This window comes from Oryctolagus cuniculus, chromosome 8 (genome assembly GCF_051225735.1).
Source record: "Oryctolagus cuniculus isolate XC-2025 breed Fujian yellow rabbit chromosome 8, ASM5122573v1, whole genome shotgun sequence".
NCBI lineage: Eukaryota > Metazoa > Chordata > Mammalia > Lagomorpha > Leporidae > Oryctolagus > Oryctolagus cuniculus.
The window spans coordinates 119,794,943-119,819,573 of NC_142874.1; the positions used below are offsets into that span (position 1 = coordinate 119,794,943).

At 43.6% G+C, this 24,631-nt stretch overlaps 1 protein-coding gene across 18 annotated transcripts in view; it reads left to right on the forward strand.

Moving 5' to 3' along the window:
• The window catches only part of G3BP2 (G3BP stress granule assembly factor 2), a 77,690-nt gene that overhangs the window by 40,076 nt on the left and 12,983 nt on the right, over positions 1-24,631 (forward strand). For 6 of the 18 annotated variants that reach the window (XM_051819683.3, XM_070048006.2, XM_070048014.2 and 3 more), the window contains 4 exons: positions 15,761-15,795; positions 19,632-19,750; positions 22,318-22,399; positions 23,511-23,684. In XM_051819683.3, coding sequence (XP_051675643.1) covers positions 19,656-19,750; positions 22,318-22,399; positions 23,511-23,684 — 351 coding nt within the window. In that variant the 5' untranslated portion in view covers positions 15,761-15,795; positions 19,632-19,655. Of the gene's footprint in view, positions 1-4,683; positions 5,101-15,760; positions 15,796-19,631; positions 19,751-22,317; positions 22,400-23,510; positions 23,685-24,631 lie in introns of those variants that run through there. The other 12 variants (XM_051819681.3, XM_070048007.2, XM_070048013.2 and 9 more) reach the window with 5 other exon arrangements.

Genomic DNA, 24,631 nt, shown 5'->3' on the forward strand with positions numbered 1-24,631 from the left:
ACCTATGGGATGCGGCCTGAACTACTGGCAGGGGAAAAATCCATAGCCGTAAAAGTTATCATTATTAATCAAGAAAGAAGAGTGATAAATCATAGACTATTCTAGAAGTTTGGGCAAAGCCACCAAAAATTCTAAAATTCCTGGAGAAAAACTGTACTTTCTCCGTGTTCGCACAATGGTCAGACAACAGTGTGACCATACTGAATGGAAGAAGCCAGCAAGAGAATTCTTCCCTCGTGGTACTTACAGGTGTGTGTGTGTGTGTGTGTGTGTGTGTGTGCAGAGAGGGAGGGAGGTAGAGGAAGTGAGGGAGGGGTGTATGGAGATACTAAATTATAAATGCAAAAACAATGTTATAAAGAAGTACAAATATTTAGTATCTCTAACGTATCAATTAGCAGTTTCTTCTGTTCTGTTTCCCTGGTTGTTTTTCTGGATGTCTCTCCTGTATTTTTCTGTTTTTCTTCTCCTTTCTGCCTCTGGTTCCCAACTCCCTGTAGACAGTTGGGATTGTTTTTGCCTTCTCTGGAGTCTAGTACTCTGGCACCCAGTGGTGGCTACTGAATGAAGGAATCCAGGAATCTTAAAGACTCCCATGAGCTATTCTGAAGCAGACCCTATACCAGAAAACCTGTAGATTGCCATTTGCTTGCTATTTATAAAAACAGAGACTCTAGAAGAGAAACTGTATTTACAAAATACAAGGATAGCCACAGATTACAGCTTAGCAGCCAGCAGGCCACTTCAGTAGTAGTAGGTTAAGTGGGAGACTAAGAAAGGTGTTCTGAGCAAGGGGAAACCACACTACCTCACCTTGCTGTGCTCAAGTGAGATATTTAATGGGGGCCCAAGGGGAAGTCAGTAGATGCGGTTCACTTTGGTTTTTCGCAGACTTTTGATAAGGAGTCACATCCAAGGCCTTGGGGTGGGAGCATGATGGGAATGTCCTGTAAAAGCCCTGGTGGTGTGAGAGAAAAGAGTCATCAGAAAGAGGCAGAAGTCACAGGTAAGGACCAAGTCTGGGAGGCATCGTAGGCCGAGGTGCTGTGCTGCCTAAGGAAGGTTGGCGGAGGCCACCTGGCTGCTCGAGGCAGACGGGCTGTGAAAGAGGAAGGGGGAAGCCTCCAGACCAAGCTGAAAGCTGGTACTGCACGCAGAGGTGGCTTGGACTGCTGTAGTCCCTACGGAAGTGATGCCAAGTGTTTAATCCAGGAAAAGTGTTGAAGAGAGAGGGAACAGAAGCTTACTGACATTGGCTGTGTGGCGTGAGAAGGACTTGAGTAGGACTGAAGGTTTTCTTGCCTGGGCACTGTGGATCCCATTCATGTGGCCTCCCTGAGCATGTGGGGGTAAAGACTACTTCCTGGAGGCTGTTTTGTTGTTGTCATTTTGTTTGTTTGTTTTTAAGATTTTATTTATTTGAAAGATGGAGTTACTGACTGAGAGAGGGAGAAACAGAAAGGTCTTCCATTCGCTGCTTCATTCCCTAAATGGCCCAATGGCCGCAGCTGAGTTGATCTACAGCCAGGAGCCAGGAGCTTCTTCCAAGTCTCCCATACCGGTGCAGGGGCCCAAGCACTTGGGCCATCTTCTGCTGCTTTCCCAGGCCATAAGCAGAGAGCTGGATCGGAAGAACAGTAGCCAGGACACGAACCAGGGCCAATGTGGGATGGCGGCTGCAGGTGGAGGCTTAGCCTACTGTAGCCCAGCGCCAGCCCCTGGAGGCTGTGTTTGAGAGGCAGGGAGATTAGCTAGGAGGCTGCTGCAGTCATCCTGGAAAGAGAAACAGGGCCTTACGGGTAGACACTCAGAGGGCATAGACTAGAGAGCTATTTATAAGGCTAAAAATTGCATTATAGGAGAATAGATGAGGGTGGTTTACTAAAATTGAAGATAGCTGACTCTTTTCCCCCAGTACCTCCAATTACCGGTATATGAAGGTACTTCAGAAAGGGATTAAAAGTTCAATTTATTTTGTTGCAAAAAAAGTTGAAATCCATGTGTATAAAGGGGCTTTCAAAAAGCTCATGGAAAAAAGATATTATGAAAAACCTACGGATGGATTTCAATATTTTCTTGCACTGAAATAAATGTCTTTTAATTCCCTTTTCCATTTTGAAGTCTTCTTGGGCACCAACATCAGGGGCTGCCTTATGCCCCCTTTTATATAGCTCCAGAGCTAAGAGTGTTTCCTACATTTCTTGTAAAAGTTTTAAGTGACATAAAAATAAAAGATGCACATATTGTAGGGAGCTCCATGTAAGTTTTCTATAATGTCCAATCAATAAGGGTATCTATCTTCTCATTTATCATTTCAGTATGGTGAAGCAAAGTCCTTTCTTCTAGTTTTTTCTTGTTGCATTTTAACGTTAGGGAAACATTCAGTACATCATCATTATCTATAGTCATCCGACTGTGCAGTTGGACACCAGAAGCTACAGTAGTGTCACATGGGAACTCTTGGGAAATGCAGATCCTCAGGCCCAACACAGACCTGCTGGATCAGAAACCCTGAGGGTGGAGTCCAGGAATCTGTTTTAACAAGCCCACCAGGTGATTCTGATGTGAGGCCCGAGAAGCACTGCTCTAGAGAAACTTTTGCATCTGTGCACAGTGAAGATGATTCTCAGCAGCACTGGACATAAGGGCCCCAAACTGGAAGCAATCAGAATGTCAGTCGACAGTAGAGAAGCTAAGTAAATTGTGGCAGTTAATACAGTGGGAGTATCTGCAACTCCACAGATGCGGAGGCAGACTGAATCCCAGCTCCAGGTAAATATTGGCTCTCTCAGCCTCAGTTTCCTCATCTGTAAAATGGGCATAAAATAGTAACTAATACATAGGGTTTAGTATGAGGCTCGTCACCATATAGAGTACATTAGAAGAGTGCCCTGCTCCTGGCTTATGCCTAGCCCAGCCCGAGTCATTAGGGAGTGAACCAGTGGACCAGTCTTTTTTTTTTTTTTTTTTTTTGTCTTTTTTTTTTTTTTGACAGGCAGAGTGGACAGTGAGAGAGAGAGACAGAGAGAAAGGTCTTCCTTTTGCCGTTGGTTCACCCTCCAATGGCCGCCGCGGCCGGCGCGCTGCGGCCGGCGCGCTGCGGCCGGCGCACCGCGCTGATCCGATGGCAGGAGCCAGGAGCCAGGTGCTTTTCCTGGTCTCCCATGGGGTGCAGGGCCCAAGCACCTGGGCCATCCTCCACTGCACTCCCGGGCCACAGCAGAGGGCTGGCCTGGAAGAGGGGCAACCGGGACAGAATCCGGCGCCCCGACCGGGACTAGAACCCGGTGTGCCGGCGCCGCTAGGCGGAGGATTAGCCTAGTGAGCCGCGGCGCCGGCCTGGTCTTTCCCTCTCTCTCTAACTCTGCCTTTCGATTAAATAGAGCGCCAGAAAAGTCTTACGGAATAATCTGCATGTAATGTATAATGATGGTTTAAGGTTTTTTTTTTTTTTGTGTATTGTGCATTATGCATTTAACAAGCACACATTCTGTGTAGTATGCTTTTAACAAATTAAGGGGTCTAAGGTAAATACAATGTAGACTTTGGAGGCCCAAATGTTGGCATTACCTCTTGAACCTATTTTCACATTTGTAAAATACATTAAAACCTGCCGGGACAGGCCTGTGTGGAAAACTAATGAAGTGCATTGGCCTGCATCATGGTTAAGACTTCAGCAGCAGTGTGTTTCCTCTTTCTTAATTGCTCTTCCGTTTCTTTCCCCATTTTCTTCAAACCTTCATTTCCAAATTTCAAATCCCAAAATTCCTCTGCTATCTTGATATTCTCCGGGGGGGGGGACAAAACTAAAACGAAGCACTGCCAGACCTAAGTGCCTTTCTTGACGTCAAGATGTGGTCTTTCCCTTGAATGAATCAAGGCCACACGGCAGGGTCTTCCGCAGGTATGCCCCGGGGGGCCAAGCCTGGCCGCGGTTGTAGGACTGGACCTCACTCCTGTATTTCCCGGGATTTCATGCTTCGCGGCCTTAGCAGGTGAAGTGCTTTGTATGCACGTGGCAATGCTTAAATACATAAAAAGCACACAAAGAACGGCCTTTCCCCTCTGTAGAACCCACACCCCATTTTCCTATGCCCCGGGGCCTAGCACCAAGTACACCCGTTGCTACATTTGGCTTTGAACCCTTGGGACGTGTGTGACCTCGGTGGGACCTCAAAGCACTCCGTCCATTTGCTCGGATGGACTAAGACGCAACATAGGTGGGCTGAGTGGGCCAACGACCCCAGAGGTGGGCTGCGTTTTACGGCCCTGAGAGCAAGCACCCAGCAGACACCCATTCCCTCCTCCTCAACCTCAGCCATCTCAAGGGGACAGAAGCAGCAGCGCACAGGACACAGCACTGCGGCGAGACCGGCTCTGGCAGGCGCGACGTGGAACGAGGGCGGCGAGGCTCAGGCCGCGGGGCAGCCGAGCGGCAGCCTCCTTGTGACGTCAAATCGGCGGACTCTCGGCCCGGCTTCAGGCCGGTTCCGGTTCCCCGACTTTCCGGGCGCGGAGAGTGCGCGAGCGCGGCGGCCGACTGCGCGTGCTCCGCAGAGGGGACGCGAGAAGGTTGGGGCCGGCTCGCGAAGGAGATGCCTGATTGGCTGACGCCGTGCTGGGGGGTTCCCTGGCCCTTTCGGCAGGGGTAAAACAATAAGAGGGGGCGGCGGCAAAGGGGGCGGGACGTCCGTGTTCCTTGTCGCAGCGCCTGGCGCCCGGGAAGAGGTGCTTGTGAGGGAAAGGAGCTCGCGGCTCTCCGGCTTCCGACGCTTCAGGTCTGTCGGAGGGAGGGGGCGGCCAGCGAGAAGAATCCGCCGCAGCCGGGCCTGGGCGACTCGCCTGCTGACCTCCGCGCGACGTAGCTAGCCGCCGCCGCTGTTGGTTAGAGGTGTGTACGGGGGCCGGGAGGGGCGGTCGCCGTGGTGGTCGGAAGGGGACCTGGCCTTGGCTCCGCGGCCCGAGCACCGGTCCTGTGCGTGAGCGCCGGTGTGGAGGTGCGGTGGCAGCGAGACATTGTTCTTGCCGGCTGCCCACGCTGCCGTGTGTGTGTGTGTGAGAGAGAGAGAGAGGGAGAAGAGCCGCGCTTTGCCCTCCCAGGTGAGGGATGCGAGGCCGCGTGGGCAGGGAGGTGACCGGTGCGCGCGGGGCGGCCAGGGGGCTGCGAGGGCACACAGGTGGGGCTGAGGCTGGCAGGGGAGGAGGTGGCGAGGTGGGTAGGGGGGCCACTGCGGCGCCCGGGGCTCGCTGATGGGCGCCGCGTGCCGGGAGTGGGGCAGTGGGCTTCCCGGGTGGGAGCGCACCAGCCGCGGCCGCGGCTCGGTTGCGGTTCTCGTTCCCCGTTGCTTCGGAGCGGGGACGCGGTCGCCGCCCCGCCCGTGGGGGAGGGGAAAGGAGGCTGTGTCGGCGGAGGCAGAAGCGACGCAGACGCGAAAGTAGCGGCCTCTGGGCACCATTTCTGTGCGCGGAAACAGAATCCGGGTTTGAAGGCGGCCGCCGCTCGGCTTGCCCAGCGCCTGAGGTTCCGGCGCCTTCGGCCCCCTCCCCCCTCGGGCTTATCCCGAACGCGTTCAGATACCGGGCTTGTAACGTGCGCTTCCTCGGCCCTCTTCATGCACAAGATCGCTTATTGACCCAGGAATAGAAAAAACGCTGCAGTGCTTTGGGGAATGGGTTTCTCTCTCCACTTATTTTGGGGAGTGGGTGGGAGGAGGTTAGCGGGGGAAGCATAGGCTTCCCTAGGTTGTGTTGATTTTATTTAGTCGAATCTAGTTGAATTTCTCCTGTGTCTCTAAAAGCCGGTTTCACAGAGCCCCATGCAGCGAGTATAGATTTGCGTCTAAAATTTTCCGCATAGGTCATCCCCCGCCCCCCAAGGTATGCCTAATGTTTTAACGGACTTTGGGAGGATATGCCTTTGCTCTTAAAAATCAAAAACAAAAGCGATGCATCGAGGCTGGAATAGTAGAAGTTGAGCTATGCTTTCTTCCCTGTATGTTGTGAAATCAACTTAGGCTAAGATACTGATTTTAGGTTCAAGGCATCATCCCTCTTAGTAGGTCTTCCCAACGTTAGCGTTGCAAGTACCTGGAACTAGGAAACGTTAACTGCGGTTAAGGGATCCCCGAGCTAGAGTGGAAGATGATGGCAGTTCCTTGTCCAACTCCATATTTGGCAGTTAGTATAGCCTTAGGCATGTGAACAAAGTTTTTAAGTAAACATTTGGCCCTGCTAGGATCCAGTGGTCTTTTAGAAATCCAAGATTCACGATCTTAAAAAATAGAAGATAGCAGTTTGAACGTCTTAGGACTGAATTATGTGTTGTTTTCTTTGGTGATATTACCTTACCTTTTTCTTACATTTTTGGGATACTCATTTGTGTCTTGATATTATGATTTAATCTTTACAAGCTGTTTAATTCTGAAAAATGACCAAGGAATCGTGGGGAAGATACAGATCTCACATGAATTGCTTTACTGCTTGAGAGCGGTCATGGTTCAGGTAGTTGAATCTTCAGGGTTATTGTGTTATTGATGGTAAACAAGCATCAACCTTGGAGTGAGCCAGAGAATGCTTGGAGTGGATGGGTATCAGAAATAGGAGGCTAAAAAGAAAACAAGCCGAGTGATTAGTTGATAGTCAGTTAGACTAACTTAACTGGGTGTTCTGTTAGCTGAGCAGTTTAATTGTCAGCAGGCAAATTCTGGTTTAAAGAAAGTGTGGGAAACATTTGCGCTTACAAGAGCTCAAAAATCAATTTTAGTATCAGTTACTGGAAATTTATAAATATTGATAATATCTTTAGATTCTTAACTGCTTCCTTGTCCTGCAGAATTATTGCTGTTACCCATCATCAGGATTGAAAATTCTTTCCTAGGTTGCTCTATTTTTTAAAATTTATTTAATTTATTTTTTAAAAAAGATTTATTTATTTATTTGAAAAGCAGCGTTACAGGGAGGCAGAGAGAGAAGGGTGTTCTATCCCCTGGTTCTTCCTAGATGTCTGCAACTGCCGGATCTGTGCCTATCTGAAGCCAGGAGCATCTACCAGGTCTCAGTGCGGGTGCAGGGGCCCACGGACCTGGGCATCTTCTACTGCCTTCCCGGGCCACAGCAGAGAGCGGGGTCAGAAGTGGAACACTCATGCCCATACGGGATGCCAGCACTGCAGACCCAGCTTTAACCTGCTGCGCTGCAGTGCTGGCCCTCTAGGTAGCTTTAAAAAGACTTCCCCCACACATTTATGTTGAGTGGGTATGAAGACCGTGGATGACCACTTTTTAATGCATATTTTGAAAGGCACAGAGTTAAGGATTGCTTCTGACCTTAAATTTAGTCTTTTTTTTTTAACTGCTGTGTCTCAGAGCTTACTTTTTGTCTTCCAATTTCTAGGTATTTTGCCCTGTTTTGGATCCATTCTTGTTGAGAATGACATTCTGGTTTCCTTTTTTGTTACATTCCTTTGGTTTTTACTTTTCCCAGTAGTTTCACATTAGATAACAATTGGATTTTTAAATTTTTTGGTATTCTTGATTCTTCATCCTTCAGAAGAGTTCTTCACCAGGGGTAAAGGAAACATAATTAGGCAGCAGAGCTGATTTCAAATTCTCTTTCTTACAACTCTAAGGACTTTGAACTTCTTTCCTTGGGCTCTCTTAACATCACTTTTCTTTTGCTGTAGGTGAAGAAGTTCAAGGAGACGAACATACAGGTTACTTGTTAAACTTTAAAGCGTATTGTAAAGGTGTGCTTTTATTTTTGTGCAGCAGCATTGTCCTTTGTTAATGCTTGGCCACCTTTCATAGCTTCTGGACTTCAGAACTTGTTTTACCATTGGGGCCTGAGGAGAGGCTTATTAATCCATGACTTGGATTTGTTACTTATTTCTATCACTGTGGTTCTTAAATCTTATTTGTGAAGCTTTTGTTCTATGGTTTGCCACAGCAAGTTTAAGGTCACTGCTCTGAAAAGATACACTGCTGTTTTGATTATTAAAGTCACTTTAAACAAAGACCATCTGGAATATTGATAAGTTCCAGTATTAATATGTAATATGTGGTTAGTGATTGAAATGCAAATAGTCCTTAGCTCAGTGAGAATGGGCCTGGCTGGTGTGAGCCAGCCCCCACTGAGTGAGGGTCTCCGAGAGGGGATATGGAGTTAAGAGTATCCTGTGGTAGAGGTAAGCCCTGGCCTAGCACAGCATTGTTTCTGGTAAAGAAAACTTGTTGCTAGAAATAATCTTTTCATAAGAAGATAACAGCACATATAACTTTTCAGGGCTGAAATGTTTTCTAGCTTTTTTTTTTTTTTTTTTTTTTTTTTTTTTTTTTTTTTTTTGACAGGCAGAGTGGACAGTGAGAGAGAGAGACAGAGAGAAAGGTCTTCCTTTGCCGTTGGTTCACCCTCCAATGGCCGGCGCGCTGCGGCCGGCGCACCGCGCTGATCCGATGGCAGGAGCCAGGAGCCAGGTGCTTTTCCTGGTCTCCCATGGGGTGCAGGGCCCAAGCACCTGGGCCATCCTCCACTGCCTTCCCTGGCCACAGCAGAGAGCTGGCCTGGAAGAGGGGCAACGGGGACAGAATCCAGTGTCCCGACCGGGACTAGAGCCCAGTGTGCCGGCGCCGCAAGGCAGAGGATTAGCCTAGTGAGCCCTCTAGCATTTTTTTTAAGTGTCATTTTGATTGACTTCGACTTTTTTGTGTGTGTGTGAAAGGCAGCGTTACAGAGGGAGAGAGATCTTCCACCCGCTAATGCACTGGTTCACTCCCCGGATGGCCACTTAGCCAGGCCTGAGCCTCACACTTCATCTGGGTCTTCCATGTGGTTGGCAAGTGCCCAGTGACTTGGGCCATCTTCTGCTGCTTTCCCAGGTGCATTAATTACCTGGGAGCTGGATAGAAAGTGAGCAGTTGGGATGAGAACTATGACCCATATGGGATGCTGGTGTTGCAGGCAGCAGCTTAACCCCACTGTGCCACAACACCAGCCCCAATTTTTTTTTTTTTATTTATATATTTGAAAGGCAGAGTCAGAGGCAGAGCCAGAGAGGTCTTTCATCCGATGGTTCACTTCTCAAATGGCTGCAGCAGCCAGAGCTGGGCTGATCCAGAGCCAGGATCCGGGAGCTTCTTCCTGGTCCCCCATGAAGGCATAGGGGCCCAAGGACTTGGGCCATCATCTACTGCCTTCCCAGGTCATAGCAGAAAGCTGGATCAGAAGTCAAGCAGCTGGAACTTGAACCAGAGCCCATATGGGATGCCTACACTGCAGGCCTTGCCTTTACCTGTACACCACTGCGCCTTTCCCTGGCCCCAATTTTTTAACCCCCCCCCCCCGGTTTTGTTTTGTTTTGTTTTGTTTTGTTTTGACAGGCAGAGTTAGAGACAGACAGACAGACAGAGAGAAAGGTCTTCCTTCCGTTGGTTCACCACCCAAATGGCTGCCATGGCCAGCCAATCTGAAGCCAGGAGCCAGGTCTGGTCTTCCTTATGGTCTCCATGCAGGTGCAGGGCCCAAGCACTTGGGCCATCCTCCACTGCCTTCCTGGGCCACAGCTGAGAGCTGGACTGGAAGAGGAGCAACCAGGACTTGAACCCGGGGTGCCGGCGCCACAGGTGGAGGATTAGCCTAGTGAGCCGCGGCGCCAGCCTCTTTTTTTTTTTTTTTTTTGACAGAGTGGACAGTGAGAGAGACAGAGAGAAAGGTCTTCCTTTTGCTGTTGGTTCACCCTCCAATGGCCGCCGTGGCCGGCACGCTGCGGCCAGCGCACTGCGCTGATCCGAAGGCAGGAGCCAGGTGCTTTTCCTGGTCTCCCATGGGGTGCAGGGCCCAAGCACTTGGGCCATCCTCCACTGCACTCCCTGGCCACAGCAGAGAGCTGGCCTGGAAGAGGGGCAACCGGGACAGAATCCGGCGCCCCGACTGGGACTAGAACCCAGTGTGCTGGCGCCACAAGGCGGAGGATTAGCCTATTGAGCCGCGGCACCAGCCGTTTTTTTTTTTTTTAATAACATGATTTCTTAGTTTTCATTTTGGTTATTTTCTTCAAGCATTGAAATGATTTTCACACCAGTAATTTGCAGTGAGTGATTTTTTTATTGTGCGTTTTGATGCTTGAATATCCCTTATTCAAAATGCTTGGAACAAAAGTATTTCAGAGTTTTTCAGATTTTGTGATATTTGTGTTACTGGTTGAGCATCCCTAATCTAAAATGGTTCAAAATTGAAACTGAAAAAGTTTTAGATTTTAGAGCATTTCAGATCTCTGATTCTTTGGATTAGGGATACAAACCTGTGTGTTGTGGTGATGTTTATGATGACCAACTGTTTGAAATTAACAGCTAAAATCAATTTTCTGATTTTTCTGTAGATCTAGTCATTTTATCATTATATGGATAAAACAGAAGTTTTAAGATTGAAAGGTGTTATTTCAGTAATAAATTCATGAGTACTGATGGAGTATGAGATTATTTTACTGTCCATAGTGGATTTTTAAAGTCAATTTTATTCTTTTGTTCACATTGTGTACATTTCCTTATATAAGTTAGTTGTAAGTTTTGTACAAGTATTTATTTCTGTATCATACCTTTAAAAAAAGGCAAGATTTGTAACATTGTTTTACACTTTGTAGTTATTAACTGTTGTGGATTTCTTGTCTATAATTCTTTTGTATTTTTAATGAGTACATAGTATAATCTCTAGATGGTTATAACAGTTTATATTTCTACCAGCAATGTATGTGAAAGAGTGCATTTTTCTGTACACTCTTGATAATACTGGATATTGTCTATTATTTTCATTTTTATTATCTTAATAAGTAAATTACCCTATTTTGACTGTTGAATAGTATTGGTTTGCAGGGTACTATGCTGTTCTTCCAAATTCTTAATGATGCTTATGAAATGATTGACATAATGAAACATAATTCTTTAAATTTTGAAATAGTGCTTTAATTTATGGACATTAAAAGCTAGTCTTGCATGCATCTGGAAGACTTTGGACAGATATATTCTTATATGTTTTAGCTGTATTTGCATGAACTTTTTGAAGTTGAGACCACCTCCATGCCATTTCCATCAGCTCAGAAGTTCTCCTGTGCACCTTTATAATCCTTTCCTTCCTTCTGCCTTTAGCTATTCATCTTATTGGTTCCTATGGTTTTTGCCTTTCACAGAATGTCATAAGTAGAATCCTATATCATTAACCTTTTTTATCAGACTTTTTTTGAAATGTGCACCAGTAATTCCTTTCTGTTGTCTCTGGTTTTATCACAATTGTTTATTCATTCACTTGGCCAACGGATGTTTGGATTGTTTCCAGTTTGGGGTGTTTACTAGTAAGCTACACCATACAACATACAAGTCTTTGTATGGACATACTTTTGTTTTTCTTGGGTAAATATATAGGCATAGGATTGCTGGATATGTGGTATAGGTTTTAATGTTAGCCATTGTCATAGGTGTGTAGTGTAACATCACTGTGGCCTTTTTTTTTTTTTTTTTTTTTTTAAGATTTATTCATTTATTTGAATGAGTTGCACAGAGAAGGAGAGGCAGAGAGAAGTCTTCCACCTGCTGGTTCACTCCTCAGTTGGCCGCAATGGCCAGAGCTGCGCCGATCCGGAGCCAGGAGCCAGGAGCTTCCTCCGGTCTCTCATGCCGGTGCATGGGCCCAAGAACTTGGCCATGCTCTACTGTTTTCCCTGGCCATAGGAGAGAGCTGGATTGGAAGTGGAACAGCCAGGACTCGAACTGGCGCCCATATGGGATGTTGGCATTGCAGGCCGGGGCTTTATTCTGCTGTGCCAGAGTGCCGGTCCCTTTTTTTTTTTTTTTTTTTTTAAGACATATTTATTTGAAAGATTACAGAGAGAAGGAGGGAGAGACAGAGGTCTTCTATCCTCTGATTCACTCCCCAAGAGGCCACAACAGCCAGAGCTGGACTGGTCCAAAGCCAGGAGCCCTGGCTTTCTCCAGGTCACTCAAGTGGATGACAGGGGCCCATGGACTTGGGCCATTCTCTGCTTTCCCAGGCACATTAGCAGCGAATTTGGATTGGAAGTAGAGCAGCGGGGACCCCATATGGGATGCTGATGTTGCAGTGGGGGCTTTACTGTTGTGCTATAATGCTGGCCCCGATGTTTTACATTTGGATGAGCTCTAATTTATAGGATTTTCTCCTTTCATTTTTGCATTTTATTTAATATCTTCACTTACCACAAAGCCACACAGATTTTCTCATGTGTTTTCTTCTAGAAGCCTTGAGTTCTTAGGTTTTACATTGATGTCTGTAGTTATTCTACTGAGTTTTTATGCTTGGTATAGAATATGGGTCAGAAAATATTTCTCATATGTGGATGTGAAGTTCTACAATCATTTTGTTGAAGTGACAAAACGTAGTGACGGTATTTGGTGCAGTGGTAAGTTGCTGCTTTAGACATCTGTGTCCCGTACCTAAGTGGGTGGGTTGAGTGAGGGGCAGCAGCAAAGCTGGGAGCCTAGAACTCAATGTGGTTTTCCTACATAGGTAGCTGGCAGAAACCCAATTACTTGAGCCATTGCACTGCCTCCCAGGGTTGACATTAACAGGAAAGGAATCAGGAACTGGGATTGGGGATCCAGCTGAAGTACTCTGATGTGTGGCATTCAGCATCTTAACCTCTAGGCCAAATTCCTGTCCCATTTATGTGTCAGTGGGTTGCTTCTCTCTTTGGAAGTTGTCATTCCTATGGATTGGTTCAAATTTTTCTAATCCTGTCAGGTGTAAAGTAATGGTAGATATTGTAAAGGAAATGTCTCTTACGTCTCCTAGGAGCATAACACTGCTAGCTAGGGCCTATAGTAAGCATTTGTGTAGGGTTGTTGGTTTCCTGAAAGGGAAATGGGAGTAATAAGTGCAAGTGGGAGTGGAAAGATGTGGTGTGAGGTTTTGAAGATGTAGGCATTCTCTAAAAAAATCTTTTCTAGCTCTGCTTTGAAATATTCACTTTTTGTTGATGTTAGCTTTCTGGTCCTATTCCAGTTCAAATACCGTAGTCTTTGTGGTAATATTTCTCATGTTTGGAGATAATTATCTCTTAAGACTTGTGTGTCCCTCTTTACATTTCTTTGGACAGAAGAGTGTGGTCTTACTGCTCCCCAAAAGGCTACCACGACTAGGCCAATGCCAGGAGCCAGGAACTCTCCCATCTTTGTCTCCCACAGCAGGGGCTCAAGTACTTGTGCTATCTTTTGCTGCTTTACCAGGAGCATTAGCAGGGAGTTGGATTGGAAATAGCTATATAGGATGCTGCCATTGCAAGCAGTGGCTTAACCTGCTGTGACACAATGTCAGTCCCAGACTGCATTTGTGTGGAGGGCTTTATATGGGATTCCAGGTGGTCTGATGGCTTCAGCTCTCATGTCTTAACTAAATTTCTAACAGGTTTATACCATGACCTCAGATTTTACATTTCTAAACACATTCAGGTGTTTGGATTTTACTGTACATAGTATAGTCTATACATGATTCAGGAGAGTAGAAGATTTTTGAGGAAGAACTAAAAAGTCAGTGGGAGTGGAAAGAAGAGCACAAATTCCAAGAGATGTTTGAGTTGTTAGGATTTCACAATTTGACAAAGCCGGGAGAGAGAAAGTCACTTAATGTGTAAGCTTCCAAGTGAAGTAGATAATGATGCTGTTAGATGAATTGGTTTACCTAAGAGGTCCTATGTAGACATAAAGCACGTGGCTAAAAATGTAAAATATGAGTCTGTGGTAGAGACTAGACATAAACTGAGGTGGATACAAGAGCTGAAGCCATTAGAATACCTGGGATTGCCAGGAGAGCAGACAGAACCTTGAGGATGTCTTCATTTTGAAAAGAAGGAAAGTTGCCTTATCACAGAACTCTTCTAGAGTTAAGAGGGAGGTGATCAGCAATGATAATGCAGATACATGGAGGACAGAGAGGGTGGGATATTGGTCATTGGATTATTGAGAATTATGAATTTCTAGCGAATTTTATTCAAGGTAGAGCTGCAATTTTTAAAAAAAAAAAGATTTTATTTATTCATTTGAGAGGTAGAGTTACAGTGAGAAGGAGAGACAGAGAGAAAGGTCTCCTGTCCGTTGGTTCATTCCCCAAATGGCCGCAACAGCCAGAGCTGCGCCGATCCGAAGCCAGGAGCCAGGTGCTTCTTCTGGGTCTGCCATGTGGGTTCAGGGGCCCAAGGACTTGGGCCATCTTCTACTGCTTCCCAGGCCACAGCAGATAGCTGGATTGGAAGAGGAGCAGTCTGGACTCGAACCTGCGCCCATGTGGGGTGCTGGTGCCGCAGGCAGAGGATTAACCTACTGCATCATGGCTCCAGCCCCGAGCTGCAATATTTGAGATGGGAGTAGAGAAGAGGAAAAACAGATGCACAGTTAGCAACTGAGGACATAAATGATTAATAAAGTGCCATGATAAAGGCTCAGAAAATTTAGAGAGTTTGAGCAAAGAATTATGTTCTATTGAGAAATCAGGAAAGATTTTCTAGGGGGACAGAGTTTTAGCCATGCCCAAATGAATGAATGGGGTTTCAGTCATTACAGGTAGAAAGGCATGGAATGAGTAAAAGTTCCTCGCTCCTTTTAACAGAATTCTATAACTGTGGTATTGGAACAACCTAATCTCACTTTTTTTTTTTTTAGGACTTATTACTTGTTTACTGTATTTCTACTAAATTGTACAGTTAGTCTTTGGAATATTTATAGCTACTCAGGAAGTAGCTCTGTTTGATAGGTGAACAGCCCTGGTTATTATTGTTATATTGAAACTGAAATCTACCTTCCTGTAATTTCTATTCATTACATTCAGTCAGAGCTGCCAGTACATTTTAGGTAGTGTGTCTATATTAATACAGTCTGAGATTGTTTGCTTTGAAGGCAGTCTCATTAGAGAAGTAATTCTTTTTAACTGAAGAGTAAGCAACAACAACAACAAACGGCATGTTACTTAAAAGGTCAGGTTCTAGTCAAGGGAGGAAAGAGTGTAGCTTTGGTTGAGAGTTGTGTTTTTTTTAACTAGATATTTTGAAATTAAGAAAATCTACATATATTGTAGGTATGAAGCCCAACATAATTTTCTTTTGTATCTTATTTGTTTATATGTCTTATTTCTTCCTCTGTTCTTCTCTCAATGTGTTTCACTAAAAGATTCAGAAAAGATGGCAGCCCCGAGAAAGCTGGAATAGATGTGCTTCAGAATTTAGTTTACGCACATGGGGAGGAAACATTTTTAAAAAACAGGAACAGATAGGAAAAGAATGTTGATGAAAATTCACAGAGAGTTTTCTGAAGGATGGACAGAGTTGGAAAATAAAATTAGTTGAGTCTCTAAATTAGTTGAGGCTATATCAAGTGAGGGGAATGATACAATCATGTTGGGATCTGGATGAATAGTGTTGATAATGTTTTTAATTAACAAATAAAAGGCAGTTTGTTCATGAGACAGCCTGTGTCTGTCTAGAGCTGATGTGCCAGAGAAAATTTTACACTCTGTGTTTCTGCATAGAAGTCATTTTAGTAATCACAGTTTTTCTGAAGGTGCATTTTGGCTTCTCGTTTTTTCCCCTTTCTCTTAACCTCCTTACAGTTGGCTGTGCATGAATTACAAACACAAATTTTATATTTTCCAAATCTTCCCAAACTACCTTGTTTGGTGGTTAACCTATAATCTGTCCCAAATACTTCTTTGTTGTCATTCTTTACTTACTGAATTAATCTCCTTACTCTAGGGAAGAAAATGGGAAGATGAGCAGATAATTGGAAGGTGGGTGAGATGACAGTTGTTTTCAAAGAATCACATGGACTAGCTTGTTATTTAGTGGATAAGTAAAGTAGTGGCTTGCTTTTTTCTTTTGTTTTTTTGCTGTATTTTTTCTCTGATATCCTCACTTTCTGATTGATTTTCATCAATTAATTATATTTTGGCTCTCTAAATTCTGAGCCATTTCAAATCAGAGTTATTGTAAAGAAGTAACTGGTCTGTAAGTACTATGTAGTTATTTGAGACACCATCTCTAAGTAACAGCTTAATATTGTTTCACCACCCACTGTGGGAACCACCTCTAGCACCTTAAACAAAAATGTACTATGGGTAGCCTGCTTGAATGGCTGTTCAGATTTTACCAGATTAGTGTTGCCTTCTCTCATTCTTTTTTTTTTTTTCCTAAAACATTTATTTTATTTATTTGAACAAGTTATAGAGAGAAGTAAAGACAAAGAAAGAGGTCTCCCATCCACTGGTTCACTCCCCAGGCGGCTGCGACGGCCAGAGCTGTGCCAATCCGAAGCCAGGAGCTTCTTCCGGGTCTCCCACTCGGGTCTAGGGGCCCAAGGACTTGGGCCATCTTCTACTGCTTTCCCAGGCCATAGCAGAGAGCAGCTGGATCAGAAGTGGAGTAGCTGGGACTAGAACCGGCACCCATATGTGATGCCAGCGCTTCAGGCCAGAGCTTTAATCTGCTGTACCACAGCGCCGGCCAACCTTCCCTCATTCTTAAGTTCACTTTTCAGATTACCTTGTTTTAATGTTATAATAAAAATAATTAATGCAATAGATAAATTATTAGCCACTACTTCTGCCCTTCCTGTCACCAGTCTAAACTGATGTTATGATGGCCATCATACTTGAGTGACTGGTTATACATAATGACAATTTGAAGCCTCTTGAACTTTGCTATAATGAATCTTTACTATATTTCAACCTTTCTTATATATATGAATTCTGAACCTTTTTATTTTGGTTTGAGAAAAGAACTAAATATGGACTTTATGTGATAAGATATTTGAGATACAATGACAATAGTGTTAGCTGTAGAAAACTTGGACATACAAAGAAAGAAGAAGAAAATGATATTCCTCAAATTAAGAAATAATTCCTAATATTTTTGTAATTTAACAAGTTGAAAATTTATTTTGGACATAATATATTATGTATTAGCAATTTATTTTTTATTTTTATTTTTTATTTTTTGACAGGCAGAGTTAGCGAGAGAGAGAGAGACAGAGAGAAAGGTCTTCCTTCTGTTGGTTCACCCCCAAATGGCCACCATGACGAGCGCAATGCGCCGATCTGAAGCCAGGAGCCAGGTGCTTCCTCCTGGTCTCCCATGTGGGTGCAGGGCCCAAGCACTTGGGTCATCCTCCACTGTTTTCCTGCGCCACAGCAGAGAGCTGGACTGGAAGAGGAGCCATCAGGACAGAATCCGGCACCCCAACCGGGACTAGAACCCGGTGTGCCGGTGCCGCAGGTGGAGGATTAGCCTAGTGAGCCGCGGTGCCGGCCTGTAAGAAATTTAATATCATCCTGTGTCTTAGCATTATTTTAACATTGATTGTTACAATATAGATAGATAGATAGATAGATAGATAGATAGATAATTTCCACATTTTGGTTATCTAATTGCTTAACTTTGCCACTTTTTTTTTTTTATAAAGATTTTTATTTATTTGACAGGTAGAGTTACAGACAGTGAGAGAGAGAGAGCGTGAGAGAGAGAGAAGGGTCCTCCCTCCGCTGGTTCACTCCCCAAATGGCCGCAATGGCCAGAGCTATGCCTATCCGAAGCCAGGAGCCAGATGATTCCTCCTGATCTCCCCTGCAGGTGCAGGGGCCTAAGCACTTGGGCCATCCTCCACTGCTTTCCCAGGCCATAGCAGAGAGCTGGACTGTAAGAGGAAAAACCAGAACTAGAACTGGAACCCATATGGGATGCTGGCGCCACAGGCGGAGGATTAACCTAGTGCTCACAGCGTGGCACCGCTACTTTTTTTTTTTTTTAATAAAGATTTATTATTTATTTGAAAGGCATTTATAGAGAGAGAGGGAGAGAGGTTTTCCATCCGTTGGTTCACTCTCCAGTTGGCTGCAAGGACTGTAGCTGTGCCAATCCGAAGCCAGGATCTAGGAGCTTCCTCCTGGTCTCCCATGCTGATGTAAGTGCCCAAGGACTTGGGCCATCTTCTACTGCTTTCCCAGGCCATAGCAGATAGCTGGATCAGAGTGGAGCAGCCAAGAAACGAACCGGCGCCCCTATGGGAGGCAGGCAGCAGCTTTAACCTGTGGCAGGGGGCTATGCACTTGGGCCACCTTCTGCTGCTCCCCAGATACATTATCAGATAGCTGGATCAGAAGTAGAGCAGCTACAACTCGAGCTGCATTACAGGCAGTGGCTTAGCCTGCTATGCTGTAACGTCTGGTCTGACAGCACCTCTTGTAGTTGGATACCAGCTAATTGAAAAAAGTTTGGATTGACATACACCAAGTATAAAACAGGGTTATTTCTGAGTACTGAGTTTATAGCTGATTATTACTCATTCTTAGCATTCTGAAATTGGTATAATTCCTAGGAAAATGCAGACAAATCATAGTGCTTTTCCATGATCGATATATCTTTATGTCCTGATTTATGCAGATTAAGCTGTCTCTTGGGATAATCATATCTTGTATTTTGAGTTCCAATTGCTCTGCTTCCGATCCAGCTTCCTGCTAATGCACCTAGGAGATGGGAAGATGGCCCAAATATTTGGGAGACCCAGATGAAGTTCTTGACTCTTGGCTTTGGCCTGGCCCAGAGCTGGCTGTTGTGGGCATTTGGGGAGTGAACCAGTGAATGAAGATCTCACTGTTGGTCCCTAACTCTCTTGCTCTGCTTTTCAAATAGAAGAAAGTAAATATTATTTTTCTTTTTTATCTTTTTTATTTATTTTTCCCCAGAAACCTTTTATTAAAGGTGTACAAATTTCACGTATTTCTTAAGTACACCCTTAGGGCCATAGTGATTCTTCCCACTGTAGCTGCACTCCCACCCTCCCTTTCCTATTCGCATTCTTATTTTTTACTAAGATCTATTTTTAATTAACTTTACACACATAAGATTAATGCTGTACTAAGTAAAGAGTTCAACAATAGTATGGCAAAAAGAACTTTCTCAACAGTCAAGACAAGGGCTATTCAAAGTCATCACATCTGTCAATTTCACTTCTGTAGATTACCTTTTAGGTGCTCTAATAGTTCGCACTGATCAGAGAGAACATATAATATTTGTCCTTTGGGGACTGGCTTATTTCACTAAGTATGTTTTCCAGTTTCATTCATTTTGTTGCTACTGACGGGATTTCTTTTTTCTAACCCCCCCCCCCGCCCCCGTTTTTTTAACCACTGTATGGTATACCATGATGTACCTATCTTTGGGTTGATTCCATGTCTTAGCTAATGTGAATATTGTGAATTGCCCTGCAGTAAACATGGGGTACAGATAACTTTCATATGCTGATTTCATTTCCCTTGGGTAAATTCCCAGGAGTGGGATGGCTGGGTCATATGGTAGGTCTATATTCAGATTTCTGGGGCATCTCCATTCTGTCTTCCTCAGTGATTGTGTACCAGTTTGCATTCCCACCAACAGTGGATTAGGGTACCTTTTCCCCTACATCCTTGCCAGCATTTGTTGTTTGTTGATTTCTGTTTGAAAGCCATTTTATCCGGGATGAGGTGAAACCTCATCGTGGTTTTGATTTAAACATTTTTTTTAAAGACAACGTACTTCATGGTGGTTTATCAAGGTGACATTAATCATTATATTCTTGTGTTTGTTCCCTCAGCATTTGACATTGTGCAGCAAAGAAATGGTTATGGAGAAGCCCAGTCCGCTGCTTGTAGGGCGGGAATTTGTGAGGCAATATTATACTTTGCTGAATAAAGCTCCAGAATATTTACACAGGTAAAATTTTTAAAGATTATTTATTTAACATTTCTAGTTGTTTTTATTTTCTTGAGTATAACTACATATATTTTGCCCTTGTCTCATAACTTGATATTTGTAAACATCTCTAACCATATCCAATATTTTAACCATTTATTGGCTAAAACTATATTATTCTAAGGTTTTCTTACTGTAACTTACAGTGCGAGGAGAGCATTTTGTGTGGTATCCTGTCCAAAAAAAAAAAAAAAATGTACTGGGTTTGACCAACTAATGTGTTCCAAAATGTGATTTGAAATCAGCGGTTTAAATAACTTTTTAAGTTTTTGTAAACAGTGTTAGTAAATGAATCAGTTAAATGATTATTCTTGTGAAAATTTTTATTCTCATCTGCAAAATAGTAATATTCCTTGGTAAAAAGGTGACAGTGGCCTTGTTTATTACCTTGACAAGAGTTCTTTAGGCCTACTTTTTTTGATATGGAAATGAAAAACTTCTATTGAGAGTATTACTGATTTTTCTTTTGGGTGTGCCTTAGCAATTAGAAGATAATGAGCTCTTGTAAGAATTAGGTGGTTAAAATGACTAATTTGTTTTATCTGTATAAAGTTAGATTTTGCCATTTGCCCTGCACTATTAAGCATATGTATAATATTCTCTGTCTTACCTGGAAGAAGCTCTTGGCTCCTGCCTTCAGCCTGGCCCAATCCTGGCTGTTGCAACCATCTGGGGAGTGAACCAGTGGATGGAAGATATCTTTCTCTCCTCTCTCTCCTCTCTCCTCTCTCCTTTCTCCTCTCTGAACTCTGACTTTTGGATAAATAAATAAATCTTTAAAAAAATATATTCTGTCTTAGTCCGAGAGATATTTTTATATTTACTCTTTGTTGTCCTTTTCTAAGTATTTTTATATAGGTATATCACCTCATGTAATCTTCATGACTATCTAGGAAGATGAAGGTACTTCTGTTATCTCACTATGCATATCCAACTGCTAAGCCTTTGATTAGTAAGGATAGTAGTAATTCATCCAAGATCACTCAGTAAATAAATGAATTGTTATAGTCATTATTCAATCCCACTTCTTTTTTTTTTTTTTTTTTTTTTTGACAGAGTGGACAGTGAGAGAGACAGAAAGAAAGGTCTTCCTTTGCCGTTGGTTCACCCTCCAGTGGCTGGCGCACCGCGCTGATCCGATGTCAGGAGCCAGGTACTTATCCTGGTCTCCCATGGGGTGCATCCTCCACTGCACTCCCTGGCCACAGCAGAGAGCTGGCCTGGAAGAGGGGCAATGGGGACAGAATCCAGTGTCCCAACCGGGACTGGAATCCGGTGTGCCGGCGCCGCTAGGCGGAGGATTAGCCTAGTGAGCCGCGGCGCTGGCCGATCCATTTTCGATTAACTTTATACACAGGAGACCAACTCTATACTAAGTAAAGAGTTCAACAATTTGCATGGTTTAAAAAAAAAAAAAACTGCTCTTCAACAGTCAAGACAAAGGGTTCAAAGTGATTACATCTTGAAGTTAATTTCACTTTTTTTTTTTTTAGAAACTTAATTAACTTTAAGGAAGCATCTAAGAATGATACATCTTTAGGAAGTACTTAGTCATGGTTATAATACAACTCTTTGAGGACAGAGGTCCTGCATGAGAAGTTAGTGCACAGTGACTCTTGTTATTAATTTAATAATTAACACTCTTAAGTGACATCAGTGACCATCTGAGGCTCTTGACATGAGCTGCCTAGGCTATGGTAGCCTTTTGAGTCCACAAACTTCGTCAATATTTAGAAAAGGCCATAAGCACAGTGGAAGTTCCCTCTTAACTTCAGAGAAAAGTACCTCCTTTGATGACCTCTTCTTTGCATTGGGGCCTCACCCACAGAGGTCCTTCATGTAGGACATTTTTTGCCTCAGTGTCTTGGCTTTCCATCTTACTTGTTTTATTACAATAGGTGCTGAACTCTATGAAAACATGAACATTGTATCTTTGATAACCTTAATTTAAAAAGATGTTAATTCTAATTGCTAAGTTTAGGTAATGTCAGAGAAAGACTATAATTTATCATATATTTAAGGGCGGTATAAAAATATTAACAAAAATTAAATTCTAAAGTAGTTGTTGATTTTTTTTTTAACTTGGTCTCTGAATTTGTTATTTTAAATATAACTTTTAATATAAGCCTTTTGAATTAATAACCATTTGAAGCTCTGGAGAGTGTTTGGGGAATTATTTGGGAACAACTGATTACCGAATGAATTTAGATAAGTGCATTTTTATATCAGAAAAAAATCTATAAAAGATGTGGTAAGAATTAGATGAGACTAGCTAATGATTATTAGATATGCTAAGCATTCTATGTGTGTTACACTCATTTAATCCTTAAAACAATCACATGAAAACAGTTAATGTTCTGGTTTTGTAACCAAGGAAACTGAACTTAGAGTTAAGTAACTTGCTCAACATTCAACAACTAGTGACATAGCTGGGCCTGGAGCCTAATCTGTTTGATATGTGGACCTTTTACCTCCTAGGCTTCTCTTGAGAATTCAGCATTAATCTTCAATTATTGATGGTTTTGCAGGTTTTATGGCAGGAATTCCTCCTATGTTCACGGTGGTGTAGATGCTAGTGGGAAGCCCCAGGAAGCGGTTTATGGCCAGAATGTAAGTACTGTGTCATAAGGATTTAGATTTTTGTTTTTGTACGTTAAGATAGAGATTTCAAAAGTAGCCTTCTTGTGCCCATGGATTTTTTTTTTTTTTTTTTTTCAATTTGATCAGTTGTAACTGGAATTTATATATCAGTAGTTATCTAGAGTGCTCTTGGTTCTTAAACATTCAATTTTTGGTAAACTGTGATACTACATTGAGATGGATACAGTGGAGAAGATGGGATGTTTTATATCCTTATTTTTTTTTTTAAAGATTTCTTTATTTGAAAGTCAGAGTCACACTGAAAGAGAAGGAGAGGCAGAGAGACAGAGAGAGAGAGAGAGGTCTTCCATCCGCTGGCTCACTCCCCAATTGGTCGCAATGGCCAGAGCTGTGCAGATCCAAAGCCAGGAGCCTCTTCTGGGTCTCCCACGCGGGTCTAGGGGCCCAAAGACTTGGGCCATCTTCTACTGCTTTCCCAGGCCATATCAGGGGGCTGGATTGGAAGTGGAGCAGCTGGGACTTGAACTGGCGCCCATATGGAATGGCGGCATTGCAGGTGGCATCTTTATCCACTATGCCACAGTGCTGGCCCCATCCTTGGTATCTCTTATATGTGGAATACTTACGACAGTTTATTAAGTTTATATATATATCTGTGGTTTAAACTCTATGTTATAGGAATGCACGGAAATATTTGCTTCTTAGGACTTGAAAGGAAACCTTTGGAGAGATGTGGGACTTGACTTTACCAAACAAGAATAAATTGGAAAAAAATGCCATCAGCATGTACCAAAGTAAAGTAAAATTAAGTGTGAGGTCAAGGAGCAGTCAGTACAGTCTGTGAGGAGAGCTAAATGTTTATCAAAGAAAAATAGGAGAAAGCTGTAGAAAGCACAACAGGGAACTGTTGTGATATCTTACATAGAGAGGTGACATGTTGAAAATGGTGATTTAGAAATACCAGTCTGGCGGTGGTGCATAATAGCATAATGGGAAATGGATTCAAATGAAACAGATTAAGTTGTTAACATGTTAGAGTTCAGAGGCAATCAGTGAGGGCAAGTATACAGCATTGTGTAGGTAATGAGTAATCACATTTCCCCCCCCCTTCCTTATAAAGGATATACACCACAAAGTGTTATCTTTGAACTTCAGTGAATGTCACACTAAGATTCGTCATGTGGATGCTCATGCAACCTTGAGTGATGGAGTAGTTGTCCAGGTCATGGGTTTGCTGTCTAACAGTGGACAGCCAGAGAGGAAGTTCATGCAGACCTTTGTTCTGGCTCCTGAAGTAAGTTTCTGTTTTCTCTTAGCTTTCATTTATATAATTTAATTTGGCTCATATACTTGGTTGAATTGTCTAAGAGTTTCTTCTAATAGGCTTAGGTTTGCTTTTTTTTTTTTTTTTTTTTTTTTTTTTGGGACAGGCAGAGTGGATAGTGAGAGAGAGAGACAGAGAGAAAGGTCTTCCTTTTTGCCATTGGTTCACCCTCCAATGGCCGTCACGGCTGGTGCGCTGCGGCCAGTGCACCACGCTGATCCAAAGGCAGGAGCCAGGTGCTTCTCCTGGTCTCCCATGGGGTGCAGGGCCCAAACACTTGGGCCATCCTCCACTGCCTTCCCGGGCCACAGCAGAGAGCTAGCCTGGAAGAGGGGCAACCAGGAAAGAATCGGGCGCCCCAACCGTGACTGGAACCTGGTGTGCCGGCGCCGCTAGGTGGAGGATTAGGATTAGCCTATTGAGCCGCGCCGCCGGCACATATTGTTATTTTTAAAGAAGTTTTTTTGGGTCTGTTAAAATTTGAGTTTGTATACATGTGTGCCTTGACTACTTGGGATTAAATCAGATAGTGATACAAGTGTGTAAATGAATGTTTAATTACAGCAATAATCAACAATAATACAGAAGGTATATTTGTATGTCTCAAAAGTTACTTTTTTAAAGACTTATTTATTTATTTATTTGAAAGGCAGAACCACAGAGGGAAGGACAGAGAGTAAGAGGTCTTCCAGCCACTGGTTCATTCCCCAGATGGTTGCAACTGCTGCAACTCTGTCATGCCCAGGAGCCTGGGGCTTCCTCCAGTTCTACATGATTCTGGGGGCCCAAGGACTTAGGCTATCTTCTACTGCTTTTCTAGGTGCATTTGCAGAGAGCTGGATTGGAAGTGGAGCAGCCAGGGATTGAACCAGTTGCCCATATGTATGGGATGCTGGCATTGGCAGGTGGCTGCTTTA